Source organism: Cheilinus undulatus, linkage group 19 (assembly GCF_018320785.1).
Source record: "Cheilinus undulatus linkage group 19, ASM1832078v1, whole genome shotgun sequence".
In the NCBI taxonomy this organism is placed as follows: Eukaryota; Metazoa; Chordata; class Actinopteri; order Labriformes; family Labridae; genus Cheilinus; species Cheilinus undulatus.
Window position 1 is genome coordinate 5377671 of NC_054883.1, and position 17803 is coordinate 5395473.

The 17803-nt window shown below is 38.9% G+C and overlaps 1 protein-coding gene across 1 annotated transcript in view; it reads right to left on the reverse strand.

Annotated features, from left to right (window-relative positions):
- The window catches only part of prex2 (phosphatidylinositol-3,4,5-trisphosphate-dependent Rac exchange factor 2), a 180038-nt gene that overhangs the window by 87269 nt on the left and 74966 nt on the right, over nucleotides 1–17803 (reverse strand). Inside the window, exons 15-17 of the mRNA XM_041814271.1 lie at nucleotides 15340–15412; nucleotides 5010–5152; nucleotides 4591–4683 (exon numbers count right to left, since the gene is read on the reverse strand). Coding sequence (XP_041670205.1) covers nucleotides 4591–4683; nucleotides 5010–5152; nucleotides 15340–15412 — 309 coding nt within the window. The remainder of the gene's footprint in view (nucleotides 1–4590; nucleotides 4684–5009; nucleotides 5153–15339; nucleotides 15413–17803) is intronic.

The window sequence follows — 17803 nt, forward strand, 5'->3', positions numbered from 1 at the left end:
TTACTGGTTAACACGGTCACCAGTTACACCACAACAGCAGCTACAAACGCAAGCTGCCATATCCCATATTTTTGATTTATTGGCCAGATCAACAATGTTCCAGTCAGTAAAGTCTGTTAGGTGTTTAGTTAAGCAAGAAAAAATATTACTCATACTAGCACATGGCAATTTAACCCTACGTTTTCGAAAGAAGTGATAAATTAACCTTTAATGTGTGTTGTAAAAATGACAGTTCTCTCTCCCTTTCGGTGTGATCATTCTTGTAGGTCATGGAGTAGATGGCAAACAACAGTCTGCCATCACAAAACACTTGGTGTCACAACTCTTTTACTGGTTCATTCAAGAAGCAAGCCAAGTTCAGGCCAACAGTATTTGTAGGACAGTATGACCAGATCCTGGGGAATTCTTCATGAAGTGTTTGGCTTGAGAAGGGTAAGTTTTGTAATGCATACAAATCCTTATGTGTCTGGAAAGATATTGTCTATATTTTATATATATTGAAAGATATCATCTTATCTTAATAGAAGGTGGATTTATTGTTGTTTTAACTACTAATTAAAATATGTAAGTATTCAAACCCTGAATTTACACCACACAATTAAACTACTCCACTGCAAGTACATATCTACTAAAAAAAAAAAAAAAAAAAAGTAACTGATGTAGGGGTAAGATCAGCAAAACACTGAAAAGTACATGTACACATTAGTTATAATGGTTCCTAGTGTATTTGTAAAAATGATATTCTAGATCCATCATACTGTGTCATTAATCTTCATTCTTAATTGATGTTATAGAAAGTAAAAAATTCACATACTTTTAGCACTTTTTATACACTGCTGGGGAACTTAACCCACAGCAATGCATAATATTTTACTTGATCAATATAACTATATATGGGTATCTTTTGATATTGTGATTTCAAAACATCACAAATAACTTATTGTATATATTTATTTTATCATTTGATAATGAATTTTTATTTTGCTTTATTATTTTGTTTTAAATACCTTGAACTCTTGACAAAGTGGAAGGAAGAGAAAAGAAATTTGGGTACCAAACACCAAGAGTTTCCTAGTGCTGCAAGAACTTGTTGCAGGTATGTGCAAGGGGTGAGTGGATTGATATAGCTGCATGTATTTATTAGAAATGTTTTTTGCACAATTACATGTAACTGTATGTTTCTGGGACAAGGCTAAAGCCCAAAACACCAACACCAGACCACTGCATTGTGTCATATGATATGACACACCTCAATTGCCATGCCATCAATTGTACACTTCAACAACAGTAACCGAAAGCGGTTCTCTCAGGTAAACACTTTGCCAGCTGCAGCTGGCTGCACCGGGAATAGAGCAGTGGCTTAAAATGCTCCGATGCTGATAGAAAGTAATGTGGGCGGTGTGTGGATGTGGGTTTGACAGTGCCAGTGTGTTTTGGGCGTTGGGTTGCCAATGGTTATTTCATAGATTCATTTATTGATTGTTTTCTAATTAGTCAGTTTATTATGTGGTTACGGCATTAAATAATTACCATAACATCTAACATTGATCTTAAAACAAAACCTCCAACACAAAAACAACAAAGAATTGAAATTATGTCAGTGATACAAATGTCCTTGTGATGAATATAGATTATTACCGTAATAATCATAAAAACTGTTCTTGTAATCTTTCACTTTAAAATGTTAAAAAAAAATTGCAACAAGATAGGTTTTGCCTTTTTAAATCCTGGCCAAATCAGTGGCATTTGCATCTTTTCTAAATAAAAATTCCAGGGCAAATAACATAGTATTTCAGCCTCTGATAATAGCAGTCTAATTGGAGTCAGCATTTGGTGATTGTGATTATTTATTTGTTAATTCTAGCAGGTGCTGCATCCTCTATTGAGAAGCATTTGTATGATCTACATATGGGATACCAGAAGATGAAACCAGTCCTCTCCATGGTCAAAGGCTAGATGCAGCAGACCTTTGCATGGTGGCAAAAGGAGATCCCGGATGGCATGACAATTGATGATGTACTGAAGAAATGCCCTTTCCTAAGTCTGGCTTCACATGTAAGTGACACTAGTTGTGGTACTTCAGTCTGCTTCCATCTGTTCAAAGCACACAGTCTGTGTTAATGTAAGCAAACTTAGCACTTTTAACAGTACAAGATAATGCTGCAAGGAAAGCAAGAAAGATGTTTCTGAAATTATCTGGTTCCTACTCTCTTTGTTAAGATGATGTGGAAAAGAAGTTATGAATCTTCCCTCTATCACTTCTTTCAGTTTTAAGGAGAGGTTGATGTAATCCATCCATTTGCTGTGAACCTGTGCCAGTGCCAGTGAGAGGGCTGCAACCACAAACATCTGAACGTGATCAAGCTGAGGATGAAAATCTCCAATGGCCAAAAGTACTCTATGGCAACGAAACACTGGGATTTGGTCTACCAGTAAATTACATTTACCAGGTAAATGTAATTGGTACAACGATGAAATGTCACTTAGGACAATGACATAGCAAATCGTTGGCACAATTCAAAAATCTTACTGCAAAAGGTTGCCTTAAAATTTTGAGTTTTCTAAATTATTCTTTTTTAACAGTGTATTAGGAGTTCTATTTCTACCAAAACTTTCCACACTCTAAACCCGAATTAGTTGACATTACTAATATGCACGAGTAAACCGATTGCCTTATACCACTTTAGTTTTACACAAGCTGATACTAAAGAGGTCAAGTTGTATTAACATAGAACCTTAATTTTATGCAGTAGGTATATTAAGTGTGTATTAGTAGTCTTCACTAAAAATCATTAGTTCACTTAAAAAAAGTCTAATTTGTATAAGGTAATGCTAAGTTTAACTTACATAAAAATACATGAAACTAGAAAAGCACTCAGACATCGCAGACTTTCACTATTAGCCCTATCTCCCAATAGTGAAGAATCCTTTAAAAACATTCCTGGATCCAGATGGTGATCCGGATCACTCCAAAAATCTAATTTGCTGATTACTCCCTCCCTGGTGGGTTGGAGACACAGTAAAGCAAAGCATCGGCTTCGCTACATGTGGACTGTCATGGTGGAAGCATTGCCTGCCGGTGCCAACAGATGCACTGACAGTCTCACCCATGGTTTTTTGAAAATTTTGAAATAGCCCCTCCCCCCTCTTAAAGAACTAAACATACTAAGTTATCTCAGCTTAACATGATCATTGCATTGCATCTTTCAGCTGAATAATATAAACGACTAATTTGATTTAGTAATGTCAACATTTTTTTTACAAAACATGAAAGAATAATTAATGATTGCTCAAAAGTTTAACTAGAAACAAAATCCAGGTTTACAATGCACTCCTTTTTCAGATGTGTAAAAAAGTGTAACATCTGACAATCCTGTATTGCACTGTCTTGTTAATTTTGTCTAAAATTATTTTGCTTCTTTTATGACCCATTTGCTCCCTTTTTTGCATATCTGAAATACATTTTATTAATGAGGGATATTGCTACATCTGTTGTGCTGGATCTTATAGTTACATTTAAAGGGGACATATGGAAAACAGAGATCTCTGTGGGGTGGCTTGCTCTGCTCCGAGGTTTTCATAATTACATTTGCATACATTAAGTAAAATGTTGATAAAACCCTTAATGAACAGTTTATACCAGTGGTTCTGAAAGTACTACCTCTCGTCGCCGATTGGTCCTGTCACTTTCTAACCAGGTCCAAATGGTTCAGACGGGAGCTTTGCAAGACGGATTCACCAGTGAGAAACACGGAAACGGGCATATCCATCTGCTTTGCAAGGTTACTCAACTGGTGGGTCAGGACCCAAAAGTGGATCACAAAGCAGTTTTTATTGGGTCGCAAATATATGTATCTGGAAAAAAATGGTGGTGGCAAAAGTCTATGAAGAACCTGGATCCATATTTTTTATTATACTCTTTTTATCATGTTAATAGGTAAATGTAAATGTTTTAGCAATATTTAGACTCATTTGTCACCTTTCCTTGAAGTTAAAAAGCTACTTTTACCAAGATAATGAATTTCTCAAAACCCTTGAAAATTGGCTAAAATGTACACATTATCAGGGGGAAGGGAGTGTAAAACATGCAAGTTTGATCCTGTGTCTTTTTCTTATCATAAATTATGTTCCTCCAAAATCTTAAGTACAACAATTCTATCAACTAAACTGCATTGTTGACATTTTTCGGAAATGTTGGTCTCGATTTGTCATCAGAGGTATTGGTGGGTCCTGAGGCTGGACCATCTGAGAACCACTTGTTCATAAATTGGTCTTTGGTAAAACATGTGTAGAGCCATTTTCTTTGGGTTTTATCAGTGAAACACTTCAATATGTGTTGATATTTTGGCGACTATATGTTGAGAATGTTTTTGTGTTCGTTCTGGGGTCGTTGGGGGGGGCTCAAAGGAAAAATGGTTGGGAACCATTGATTTAGACCATGGGGGACAGCATGAAAGGGTGGAAAAGGGGTATGATACATCACCTTTAACCCGGCTCTGCTTTCTTCTATTAACAGACTGGGGGCTTTCTCCAAACACAAAAAGAACGTGTAGTGCATATACTTTTGCTCTATCCTATGTGAATTCTCACCTCGGCAGGGGAGCCCTTCTCCACAGATTTGATGATGGGGACTCTGTTCCTCTCCTCCAGCGTAAAGCCATAGCCTCCGTCACTTGGCCTTATCTTAAAAAAACACATCTTAAATAAAATCCCAAGCCAGCAGACCAACACATTTCCACAAAGCACAAACACACAAGAAAAACCTGATAGTGCTAGACACAGATAGCAGCCCTGGTGGTATTTGCTCACTCCACTGAAAAGAAGAATGCTTACTGAGGTATAAAATAAGACTTTTGCAGAGTTTTGATTTTTCCTCACAGCTGTGCTCTTTACAATGCTTCATTGCAACCTTGGTCTGCTCAGAGTTGTTGCTACATAATAGTAAAGTGGTAGCATGTTAGAGAAACTGAGATCTGAGGGGTAATGTGTCTGTGTGAGGGAGCACTCACCAGGAGGGACTTGGAGATGACATTCTCAACTATTTTCAGGTCGTGCTTCATGGGTTTGTGTTTGGTGTTAGAGCCCTCCATCTCCTCATCAGCAAAGAAACGAAACAGCAAGGGCTCATCTTTGAATTCACTCTTTTCCAACACTGATGGAATGAAAAAAGTCAGGAAAGAACAGCGTTACAAAAAGATGTCTGAGGAAATCCTATTTGTTCAAAGAAAGTATGTTTTTAGACTAGAAGTTGATGCTCAAATTTGGAATTTTAAAATAAGTTGCTTTATGATGTGATCGTACAATATGATATGCAATGCCATATACATATGAAACACATACAAAACCACATTTTATCATCATCTGGATATGAAAGTATGAAATGTACTTTGTGCAAAAGATGCCTACAAGAGATGAATGAATATAAGACACTCACACCTCAAATACATGAGCCATACATTCAGTAAGCATGCATTGTTTAACAAATTAGATGGAGCTGGATGTGTGGACCATTTAGATCAAACATACTCCCCCAGATAACTGGATGCCATTTGATAGCACTTTTACATGCATGTTAAAGTAGAGCTACTAACATGAACGTGAATTTTAACATTTAACTGGACTAGTCTGGATTTGTCCCAGAAATGATTTACTGACAGATGTATGATAGAAACGTCAGCTAGCCTGATGAATTAGACGAGACAAGCAAATGTGGATTATAAAGATTGTGGCAATAGAGAAAAACACCTCTGCTATTTGAAATTATATTGGATTAAGGAGAGACGATGCTTAACCAACAGGTACTGTGTAACACTTGCCAAAGCAGCTTTGGCCACTTCAAAAAGAAATATGGCAAACTTCAATCAGCAGCAACAAAACCATACAAGGTATGAAAACACGAGATATTTCACAAAAACGTAAGCGTGATCATCATACTGTGAAGAAATTTGTGTCTGATTCAGAGCACAGATGTGTTTGTGCAGATAAAGGCATAATGAGGAAGGTTTCTGCCACACAAATTCATGGGATTAAGAAAGCAGATGCCATAGCAAAGCAGCAAACAGGGATTTGAAGCTGCAGGTGCCTCTGGAGTCCCATGAACCAGGGTTGTCAAACCATTACATTTTTTGATTGTTATTAATCGACTAATTTCTGTTGTCAGTCAAGATTAATGTTCTCATTTAGCTCCACTATTTTGCTTTTAAAACAGTTTTTTGTGTCATTTTGGATTATTGCACTGCCTTAAAATTTGGGGAATTTAGTTTTTTAGTGGACATAGACCTGCTTTATTTTTGAAAGAAAAAAAATGGAACAAAGAACTTACGGACTGAAAGGAAATGAAATAAGAAAGAAAAGGATAAGTCATCTGTAAGGTGCAGATGACTTTTGATATGTACGGTGAGCTGTCAGAGTTTTTAAAGCAAAAATGAGACATTAGGAAGCAGTGGTGGACTTTTTTCACATCACTGTGGCTGCAGGGAGACACTGCAGCGGCTTAACCAAAGTGTGCTGTAAGGGACAATAAAGGCTAAAATAAAGTGTAATTTAAAACATTTAATGCACTAATTGTACGCCTTAAATAACAGTAATAAATGCATTATCTCTATACATTTAAATTCTATTGTTTTTTTGGACCCCGGAACTCAGAACTCAGAACTCAGAACTCAGAACTCAGAACTCAGAACTTTGCCCACAGCTTTGATGATAGACCCCCTGTGACATCACCTACATTCCACTCTGACGGTATAAAACCCCAGGCAGACTTAAGTGTCTTTGCAAATCATTCTCGTGTCGGTACAAGACATTGGATTTGCTTGGTGGCTTTCTCTTGTTTTCTTGGCAAAACTTGAAAAACTCTAGCGAGAGTACGGATCAGTTTACTTGGTTCAGGCAGAACAACAGCACTATGGATGTAAGTACAAACAACTTTTTCATCTGATTAAAATAGTTGCAGATTTAAACATTTTCAGAAATGCAATCTAAAGATTTGGTACGATGGGTTAAAATAACAAAAACTAAATATCTGACTATATTAGTTGTAAATATCAGCCTAGATTTACTGTAAATATCAGCCTAAATCTACTGTAAATGTTGGCCAATATAGCTGTAAATATGTTTTTTTATCAGCTGCAAATATCTGCAAAAATAAAGTGTAGATGTAGACCTATATCAGCTAAAAAAAATCGTAAAAATTGGGTTATATCTGCTGTAAAAATATCTGTATGTCCAAATATGTTTGAGAGTAAGAGTTTTAGTCAAACCAACACAATATTGTTTGTCATCATGCCTTAAACTTCATCTGTTTTCAAGGAGTGAAGTTTGAAATCTGAACTAGGGCCGGGCATTTAATTACAAATTAGATTAAATGGCAATATGGCCTTCTGCAATTTTCAAATCACAGAAGTTGCAATATTTCTTTGACCTGAAATTTGTGTCAAAACACCAGTTTAAAGATTTTTTTGCAGCAGAGATGTTATGCATTACATATCATGCAGTTATTCCAGTGCCATATTTTTAGAATACTGTACCAAAAAAATCCTATTTTCTTCATTTTTGTATGTTTTTCTAATTATATATGATAATTATATAAACTTGATGATTCCGTTTAACACGAAATTTCACATCCAATTTGCAAAATGAGTCAAAATCATCACAGTAATTTATTTTTTCAAAATTGTTCAGCCCTAGTTCGATCTAATATTGTGTTGGTCATTGTATAGAATGAATTATCGCTTGTTTTGTGGGAAAATGCATGAGATGAGGAACTGAAGAAATAATCGCATATTAAATCACAATTAGGTTATTTTCCATCATCGTTCAGCCCTAATCTGAACTATGTACTTTAAAACTGGTATTGGCTCAAATGAATCTCTAACACACATTGGACATCACCAAAAATCAAATTTGTACATCCGTATTAAAGATACATAAAACATGTTAGAGTGGTTGTTTTGCATGGGTATGAATATGGCGTTCAATGAGATATTGGCTTGATCTTTGTAGTGCCTTGGACAAAAAAAAAGTTTGAAAACCACTGACTTAGAGTACAACCAGTATATGTAAATGTAAACGCTGACCATCAGCTGTAGATACCTTCACAAAATACCTCATGAAAATCAAGCAAAATAATCGGCCCCTTCATAAACATTACTCAGCATCCTCACAAAAGTCTGTGATTTTGACACCAAAAATGTTCAAGCAATGCACACTTGATGAAAAGGAGAGACAAGGATGACAAATAGGTTGAAGGAAAGGCGTCAGGTACTTCATGATTTACTTGTCAGTAAGAGTATTATTTTATGTATTTGAATTAACTTTTTTTTTACCATCTTAATTGTGGATCAGATAGTTGGATATATATCTCAGTGACTCCTTGAGTCATCAAAGTGCTATGTCAAATTCACTTCAATGATTTTTGAGCCTGGATGTCTCGGCTGACCACTGTTGAATTCCCTTTTTTAATCACAGCATCTTGCAATCCACCAGAGACTTGAACGTCCTGGTGTTTATGGCCAGAAGATCCGAGACCAGCGGGAGTCGAGACGGCAAGCTCTGCTGGCTCAAACAGAGACCGTCTATGCGTCAGAAAGAACACGCAAGGCGGCTATTCTGAGGAGGCTGAACCTCCAGGGTTCCCCACCTTCGACCCCACCTCTAGATGATTCTGTAGGAACGTCTGGATGGTGTAATGGTCCAAACATGGCTGAACATGGTCGCCAGAGGAGCCCTGATCCTGAGTATGACAATGAACTGGGTGTCAGCAGAGACTGGTCCTACAGTCCATCTGGTAATCATACTCCAGATGAGCTTAGGGCCCTCCCATTCATTAGGTACTCTGAGATGTCAGGTCCTCGTACCCCAACACCTGCAGCCAGAGCACCACCAATGCATCTTCCTGTGATGACAGTGAAGCCCAGCAGAGCAGGTATGGTCTTCTTGACAAAATAATGAGTAATTTGCAATACATCTTAAATCTCAGAGCACAGATTGGTGACGGTGGAAAAATCACATATGAATATTTGGATTTTTATCTGACAGACAATGATGTCCCTGGAGGATACCGCCTCGAGAAGAAGGCATCACGTCTTCCCCTCTTGAGGGCGAAGGCCGAAAGTGGAGGTAAGCTTTTTTTGAAAAAATAATAACTCATTTGCAACAGATACTGAATCCAAGTGCACAGACTGGTAAAGGTAGAAATATCACGAATACTTGGTAGAGTCAGTCGTACCGCAATCGGAAGATTGTAGGTCCGATCCCCACCTCCCGCAGTCTCATGTAGATGTTCCACAAGACACTTAACCCAGCTTTACTTCCACTGTTTCACTGGTGTTGTGTAAACAGGTTTGGATGAAAATAAATGGGATTAGCTGATACTGATGGATGATTCTCCATGGTAAACCTCAGCCATCAGTGTATGAATGTGGAGTAAATGGGGTGAAAGGGTCTGAATGGGTAGATGTGATCAGCGGTATGTATGTGCCTTGAGCAGTCAGACAACTAGAAAAGTGCTATACAAGATCAAGTCCATTTACCATTTGGATTTTTATCTGACAGGCAAAGACGTCGCTTGTGATCAGCTGGAGAGGGTCCAGAGAGGATTTGAGCACCTCTTAGAGAATGCTCAACCCTCAGGGGCTAAAAGAAACAATGCCCCTGTGAAAGCGTTCACTGCAGCTCCTGCTCCAAAACCCAAACCGCCACAGAGGACAGGGACATCAAGGGCAACTTTCCAGCCGACTCCTCCACCGCAGAACATTGTTGCTGAAGAGGCAACCCTAGCCCCGACTGCCCCGTCAAAACCTGCCCCTCCAAAGATGGCAGGAAACCGTCGACGGCAGTCTTTTCGCCCTGCCCAAACCGTTGTCGGGGCAAAGAAGCCAGAGGCAGTTCGTGACACCCAACTGAAGGAGTTGACGCCTCTTTTCAACCCTGAAGAGAGTTTGCCTCTCTCACTGAGTCTCCTCAGCTCAACTGACTGGTAAGACACCGGCACAGCACAATTGTTTTACATTGGAGCTCTGCAAAATGGATCTGTCTGATGACACGTGAACTCTGGCCAATCCATCAGCTTTGCAAAGTTAAAAATATATTTGGGTTTAAATAATATATATCTGGTCAAGCTTTATGCTACGTAGGAGGAGGCTGGAGTGGGGGAGGTTTAGCCTTTCTAGTAGCAGCAGTATGGTGCATCAGCATTAATGCAGGCAGGGATTAGTGAGAAGTATGTCATATTGATATGGACCGCTGTGTTGAGAGAAAAGCTGTGATTGGCTGTGGGAGCTGGGAGGCAAAAACACTGAGTCCTACATAAACTACAATAGGCTTCATTTTTTAAAAAGTAGCATTTCCTGTTGAACAAAAACAAAGTCCAAAGGGGGTAACTGGACTTGATTAAGAATCTTAAAGATGTTTTTTCAGTTCATAAGTGAAAAAGCCTTTAGGACACATTTTCAAGAACCTTGGTCCATTTTAAGTCCAGTTCCCTCCTTTGTAGAATAATTTTCTAGACTTGGCCTTGCACATGTTATCACTAGGCAAGACAGTGTGGTGCTCTTGATATCTGCACAAACAGACAGAAAACAGTTTTTCAGTCCTTGTTCCTCCCAGTCTGACTATACTCTTGTGAGGCCTGGACACTGACTGATGGCCTGGGATGTCGGCTGGACTCCTTTGTGATGAATTTTCCTGGGCACAATTTTTGAGTATCATTGCAAGACTTATCTAATGCTGACTTGCTCAGGAGAGCTAGGATGGGAAGGGTCTGCTGCTGGACACAGGAGCACCTGGTACACCTACCCAGGCCTGATCTGGCTCACTAGATCCTGGGTGCCCAGGACCTGGGTGACCTGGTCCAGTTGTGAAGGCAGCCGCACGTGCTTTGGAAAGTACAGGGCCAAGGTTGACATGACGAAGTGCCAAACTGGCATATGCTTCCATACCTGACATAACCATGACCTGGATGAATGAAAACCTACACCAACACTTTGTTTAGGTTACATTTTCATATGTTACATTATTCTGATGCTATTGTGCAACAATCAAACATTACAGCTCAATATTTCTATGATCTTAATGCAGGGAGAAAAAGACCAAAGGACTCCAGCATATTCAGGCTCTGGCTCAGCACGACCCAGACGTCCTAAAGGAGAGACTCCCAGAAGTCTGTGATGCTGTGATAGCAGAAGTAAGTTGTCACCATGTCTGCATAAGGTGTAAATTAAAGGTCTGTAGCGGAATTATGACCTCTGACTGCTGATATTTGTTCTGATCTTAAGGTCAAAAACCTGCGTTCCTGTGTGGCGTCTGTGGCCATAGATACCATAGAGTATCTGCATGTCTACCTTGGAAGAGGCATGGACAATTTTGCAGAGCACACAGGCAGTGCTCTGCTTCAGAAGATCGCCCAGTCATCTGCGAATGTATTTCTGCAAAAGCAGACAACCAGGGCCATGAATGCTCTGGTTCAGTATTGCAGCCCAGGCCCAGTCCTGAATGTAATGCTCACTCCAGGGTTAAGGTAAGTCAACGGTGGAGGATCATTTTTTTGCTGCAGCTTGGACACTACAATGTTTAATGCATGCATGCAATGTAAAAATCCCTCTCTCATTCCGCGGCAGGATGCGAAAACTCTTCATCCGACATCCCTTTAATTCAATGTTTTAATGTGTTGTCTTCAGCCACCTGAGCGCAGCGGTGAGAGCCTGTGCAGCAGAAAAGCTCCACATGCTTGCAGATTCTTTGGGAGCTTCTGCAATCATGACAGCAAAGACAAGCTTCACCAGGAACTTTGTGATTGCTGTCAATAAGATGAGTGTTGATGCTGCTGCAGACGTCAGGTAAGTAATGACTCCAAGCTCATCTCAACTTTGTCTTTTGTATGAAATTCTCCTCGTTAAATCGTGTGCTGACACTAAAGTACTAAACTAGATGTGTATCTCTCTTCAGGCCCCATGGACTCGCCATCCTGAGCAAAATTGCTCTTGAGCCAGGCTTTAAGAAGGTTTGGACGAGCGTTGTCCACCAAAAAGACCGGACACATATGGAAAAGATCCTGCAGAAGATGGGGGCGTGGTAGAACAGTGTCCCCCCCCATTTCACCATGCCATTTCACAGTAGTGTGTGAGCAGGCTGGTGATCAGCATGTGCAATAAAAGATTTATTGTTCATATCGGTGCCAATAAATTTAAGGCAGATTTGGCAAATACTTTATATTCTTTGATTATTCAGATAATAAAATGTTAGCAAAAAAACATCCACTGATTATAAAGGTCTTTATCTACTTTGGCTGGAGGCCACACATTCTGAAACAGTAGGTTCCGCCATCAGTACCAGTATATATTGCACATCACCACTACTAATGAGTCTTTAAAAAGGAAAACAGAAAGCCTGAGACGTCCAGAAGGGCATGTAATGAATGCAGTGATGCAATGTCTGCAGTATTTCTCCTATGTACAGCCCTCTTGCCAAACAGAAGAATGTAACTCTTAAATTGGACACACAGTCCAGGCTTATCCAGTAAAATCTGTTGGAGTAAAACACCTACAGTAACTTCCTTAAGCCCAAAATTAACATCACTACTGCCCTTTCTAGTTCTTAGGTCTACACTTTAGTATTACTGTACACTCTAGTACACTGTTAACGTTTAAAACCAGTCATGCTTTTAGATGGCTGAGTTAACTTATTTCTTGGGCTTTCAGAGTTAATGCATTAATTGCAATTAATTTAGGTCCATTATTAGAAAACTATAGTTTTTATTTGAGATTAATTGTTTTCTTCTGTTTTAAGTCCACCTCTGCATCTTAGTGTTTAGTTTGAAAACCTCACAGACAGCTCAGCGGACAAGTCAAAGTTATCTTCACCTTGTGTTATCAGCCAACTTTTTCGACTTCCTTTCTTCCCTTTCTAATCCATAACAAATTCCTTTTGCAGTTAGGTTAATGTCATAATCTTTGATCTTTGACGGCACCCAAATCCAGAATGAAGCAAAAAACGGTCTTTAAAATCAGGATTGACTACATATATTTTGCGATTAATTGCAATTAAAAATTGTAATTCTTTTAACGCCTACTTAGAATCATAGACTGTAGAAAGAACTGGACAAATCCTGTCAGCCGTCTGCTTACAATAGGCGGACTCGAACAGCTTGCCAATCTGTGGTGGCTTCCATATTGAAATCGCTGTCTCAACCGAACTTTGGATCAACCTAATGACCTGCCCACTAAGCTCGAATCAAATGAGATGCACCAATCAGTCCGCAGTGAGGTTTTTCCTCAATATATTCGTAATGATTGTGGTACAAAAATTCACCCCCTGTACAGTGAGAGCACATGAAGACATTAGCTAATGAGTACATTTGTTTTTTGAACCAGGCTATAAACAAGTTTCTCACTGTATTGCAATTTTTTGCACCTACCAAATGGTTTGTAAGGGAGGTTTCCCAGATAAATGTGAAATATATCAAAGCAACAGTCTATCTGGTGTTTCAGGTTAAAACATGGATTTGCACACTGATGGCAAATCAGTGCACACAAATCTTCAGGCATGGATTTAAACCAGTTATGAGAGATAGCAGCGCAACAGTGTCTCCACTAAAACAAAAAAACTTCAGAGCTAATATTACACATCAAATACTCTTGATTTCTGTGTTAATGCATATTTCCCTCATATCATGCAAAACTTTGATACACCATAAAATATATGATACAAAATGATGCACACCATACTAAAAAACATAAGCCATACATAGTTCACATCATAGCTATTCTGCCCTGACTAACCTGATGATTGCAACACAATCATATAATGACAGAAAATAAAATTTGATGAACCGAAGAATACATCATTCCCCTAAAAAGTTAAACTTCTTCACTATAGTTCTTGTAGAAATCCTTATTTTTTAGAAAGTTTTTCTTTTGAAGCTTTCTATTATCAAATGAGTATGCTGAACTTTTTCAGGCGACCTTGTTTTCAATTTAAACATCAAAAAATATTGAGCAAAAAAGGTCTAATTTATTTTTCTAATCCATCACAGTCAAAAAGCAAGTCTGCAGTAATTCTGCCAGGGTTTTATTACATTTTTCAGGGCAGTGAATTTAGAGAGTGGATAGTTTATGGAGGAATGTACTTCAGGGACTCAAAACTATTGAGTGTGTTTGACAGTGGTTATGAAGACTTGACAATCTGTGGGAAAATGAACCAAAACATTTGGGCACTTGAAAAAGTATGAAATTCTTTTGAATTTGGACAAAGTCGAAATAAAGTTTGATAATCAGTTAGTCATATGCGTAAACTACATGTAAGTGGGGTAAATAGACTGAAAAACAAGTTTGTTTTCTGAAAAAAGTTAAGGATGTTCATGCTCAGTGATCCACACAAGAAGAAAATTTGAAACTCTGAACATTGAGCATCACAATCTGGTGATGTGCAGAAGTAGAACAGGTTCAGACTAGCTTCCAAACATTTTGCATTCATTTTAAAGTTTTAAACATTGTTGTTTAATATAAAATGTACTTGTTTTATTCCTAAAAAGCATGAAAAAGAGAAAGGTAGACCCCCCTTTAGGCCAATATATCACTTTTGAATGAATTCAGCCTTTAACACCTTAATCAAGACTTTGGTTTTGAGCCCAACAAAAAACCTGGGGGAAAAAATAATATTTCCCAACATTCTTTCACTTTATTCCCCTCAAGATCAGATATAGTGCCAATAGTTTAATAGCTGCATCGTCAGACCAAATAGCTTACTGGCATGAATGGTTAAATTACCCTAACAGCTATCAACCAACTTTGATGGCTGGGACCGTTATGTTCCATGAATGTGAGGCTTGAACTGTGGGCAGTTTGGTGCAGTTACATCATGGAGGAGACACACTGTGGCTCACGCTGTAGAGTGTATGATGTGGATCTTGGCATGAGGGAAGCACATAGTTAAAACTAGCACATAAACAAGCTGTTACCATGGCTGCTGAGCATTTTGCACTTTAAGTGACAAACATTTTCGTGTTTTGGAGCCAAGTTCTCACAGTTAAAGGAAACCATGCATGTACCCTTGGTTACATAAGTCCTATGCACACAAGTATGCATGAATGCTGTCATAGCTGTAACCACATATACAGATACAAATTCAGTCACTGCGTTGGAAAAATGTTCTATTTCTGTGTTGCGTGTCAGGGCTTCAAAGTAGAAATGGAAAAAGAATAAGCGTTTTGTGTTCTAAACAAGATGCTAAATGTCAGGCGCCCCTTATAGCATTTAAATCTCATTTGGACGACAACTGAGAGGATCCACTGTTTGTGAACAACGGGGAAAGAACTTTAGTGCTCGGTTGGAAATGCTGCCATACCGTGATGCATGAAGCCATTGTCGCACAGCTCCACTCCCAAGATCAGCGCTTCCTCCCTGGTTCTGCAGTCCCCCTGCACAAGACAACACGAGGAAAAGATTGGATGCAAAAAAGAAGGATTTACGCAGAAAAAGTGGATTAAGTGAATGAGACAAGGGGATAAAGCCAGAGAATATGCAAGAAAATGAAGTACAAAGGAAACAGAACAAAGGACGTGTGCTTAAAAAAAACACCACACCAACACCCCCATTTGTTCCTGTGTCAAAAAGCCCCGAGGCCTGCAGAGCAACTCCACACTCCATCTTTAACACGACCAAATTCATGTCTAGACAGCAGTGGGAGAGCTCTTGAAGTCCTTATCCTGCAGGGCTGAGGGGAACTCATTCATGTGGACTACATCACACAAAGACACACATGCTTATACGCACATGCAAACATGTGATGTCTGCCATTGATTCTGTGGTGGTGGCCATATACATTTTATTTCTTTGTTGTCATCCTAAACAGCACTATCAATCTGTCAACCTCAAAGCTTCCTGTCAGAGTCAATTAAGTTTGGCCGTCGGATCAATTCTGCTTCTCTTTCTTTGTTTCCTTCTAGCCCGGCTGAGGGCCTCAAGTCTGACGGCAAGAAATGCTTTGCTATCTCAGTTTCTTTACAGCAACATCTGTGAAACAGAGCTAATTTGGTCTTTCTTTAAAAGAAAATGGATTAATATTTTGCATTGGACAGGGATTTCTCCACAATAGCTTTATATTACCATATTGCTTCAATGAGATTCAATTAAAAGTCCACATACCAGAACATGAACAGACATTCATTTTTTAATTCCATATTGAAGTGAGTGGTACAATTCTTACCAGTGTCTCGGTTTAGGAATCAAAAAAATGCAAAGAATTGTGCCTTTTGATCTTGATTTTTACATTTACTATTTAAATGAGTGTTGCACCACTACACCAGTGTGTCCTGAAAATATTTAGAGGTAGGAGACAGCCTCAAAGTGCTTTAACTATCAAATCAGTATTTAACACTGCTAAACATAAAAAATGGTTTAGCAGTGTTTAGTTTGTGGTTTAACTGCTTCCCCTGTATAAGTATCTCACTTAAGCTGAACTATTTAGCTGAGATATACGCTTTATGGACAAAAGTATTAGGCTACCTGACCATTACACTAAGAGGGCATCTACTTTAATATGGAGTTTGCCCACCTTTTGCAACTACAACAGCCTCCACTTTTCTTGGAAGGCTTTCAACAAGATTTTGGAGTGTTTCTGTTGGAATTTGTGCCTATTCATTCATTCATTCAAGTCAGACATTAATGTTGGACTGGCTCACAATCTCCATTCCAGATCATCCCAACGGTGCTTAATGGGGTTGAGGTCAGGGCTCTGTGCAGGCCAGTCAAGTTCCTCCACATTGAACTCATCAAACCATGTCTTTATAGTCCTAGCTTTGTGCCCTGGGGCACAGCAGCGTTAATTTCGTCGACTAAAACTATGACTAAAACTATTCGTTGACAGCCTGTTTTTCCATGACAAAAACCAGACTAATAATAACAAAAACAGATCTGTGATGACTAAAACTGACCAAAACTAAGTTTAGTTTTTGTCAAAATGACTAAAACTAGACTTAAATGTAATTTAGTTTTCGTTAGACATTCAAAATCTGTGATATTTCTCCGCTGTGGGTAAATCAGTCAAAATGCAATGCATCTGTAACTATTCTGCCTCTCAGCTGTAGAAAGCAGGGACCCCAGGTTTGGGAGGGTGCAGAGAACACACTACCATGATCTGGTACCAGATTTAGGCAAGAAAATAAATGCTTGAACTAAAAGTAAAGAGTAAAATGTGAGGACTTTTTATGGACTAAAACTAAACTAAAATGTTTGAGTTTTTGTTGACTAAAACTAGACTAAAACTAAAAAGGGTAGAAACGACTAAAATGGGACTAAAACTAAAACGTTTCATTTAAAGACTAAAACTAAAATTAAAAATAGCTGCCAAAATTAACACTGGGGCACAGTCATGTTGGAATAGAAAATGGCCATCCACAACTGTTGCCACAAAGTTAGAAAAATAGCATTGTCCAAAATGTCTTGGTATGCTGAAGCATCAGATCCCTCACTGGAGATAAGGGGCCTAGCTCAAACACTGAAAAACAGCCCCATACCATGATCACTCCTCCTTCAAACTTCATAGTTGGCACAGTGCAGTCAGGCAGGTTATGTTCTCCCAGCATCCACCAAACTCCAACCTAACCATCTAACCACTGCTAGTGGTCCAGTGTCAGTACAGCACTCCATTAGATGCTTGCATGCAGCTGCTCAGCAGTGGAAACCCATTCCATGAAGCTCCCGTCACACAGTTTCTGTGCTTGTATGAAGCCAGCAGAAATTCAAACCTCTTCAGCAATGAAATCAGCAAAATGCTGGTGACTTTAATGCACCATGTGCCTTAGCAGTCG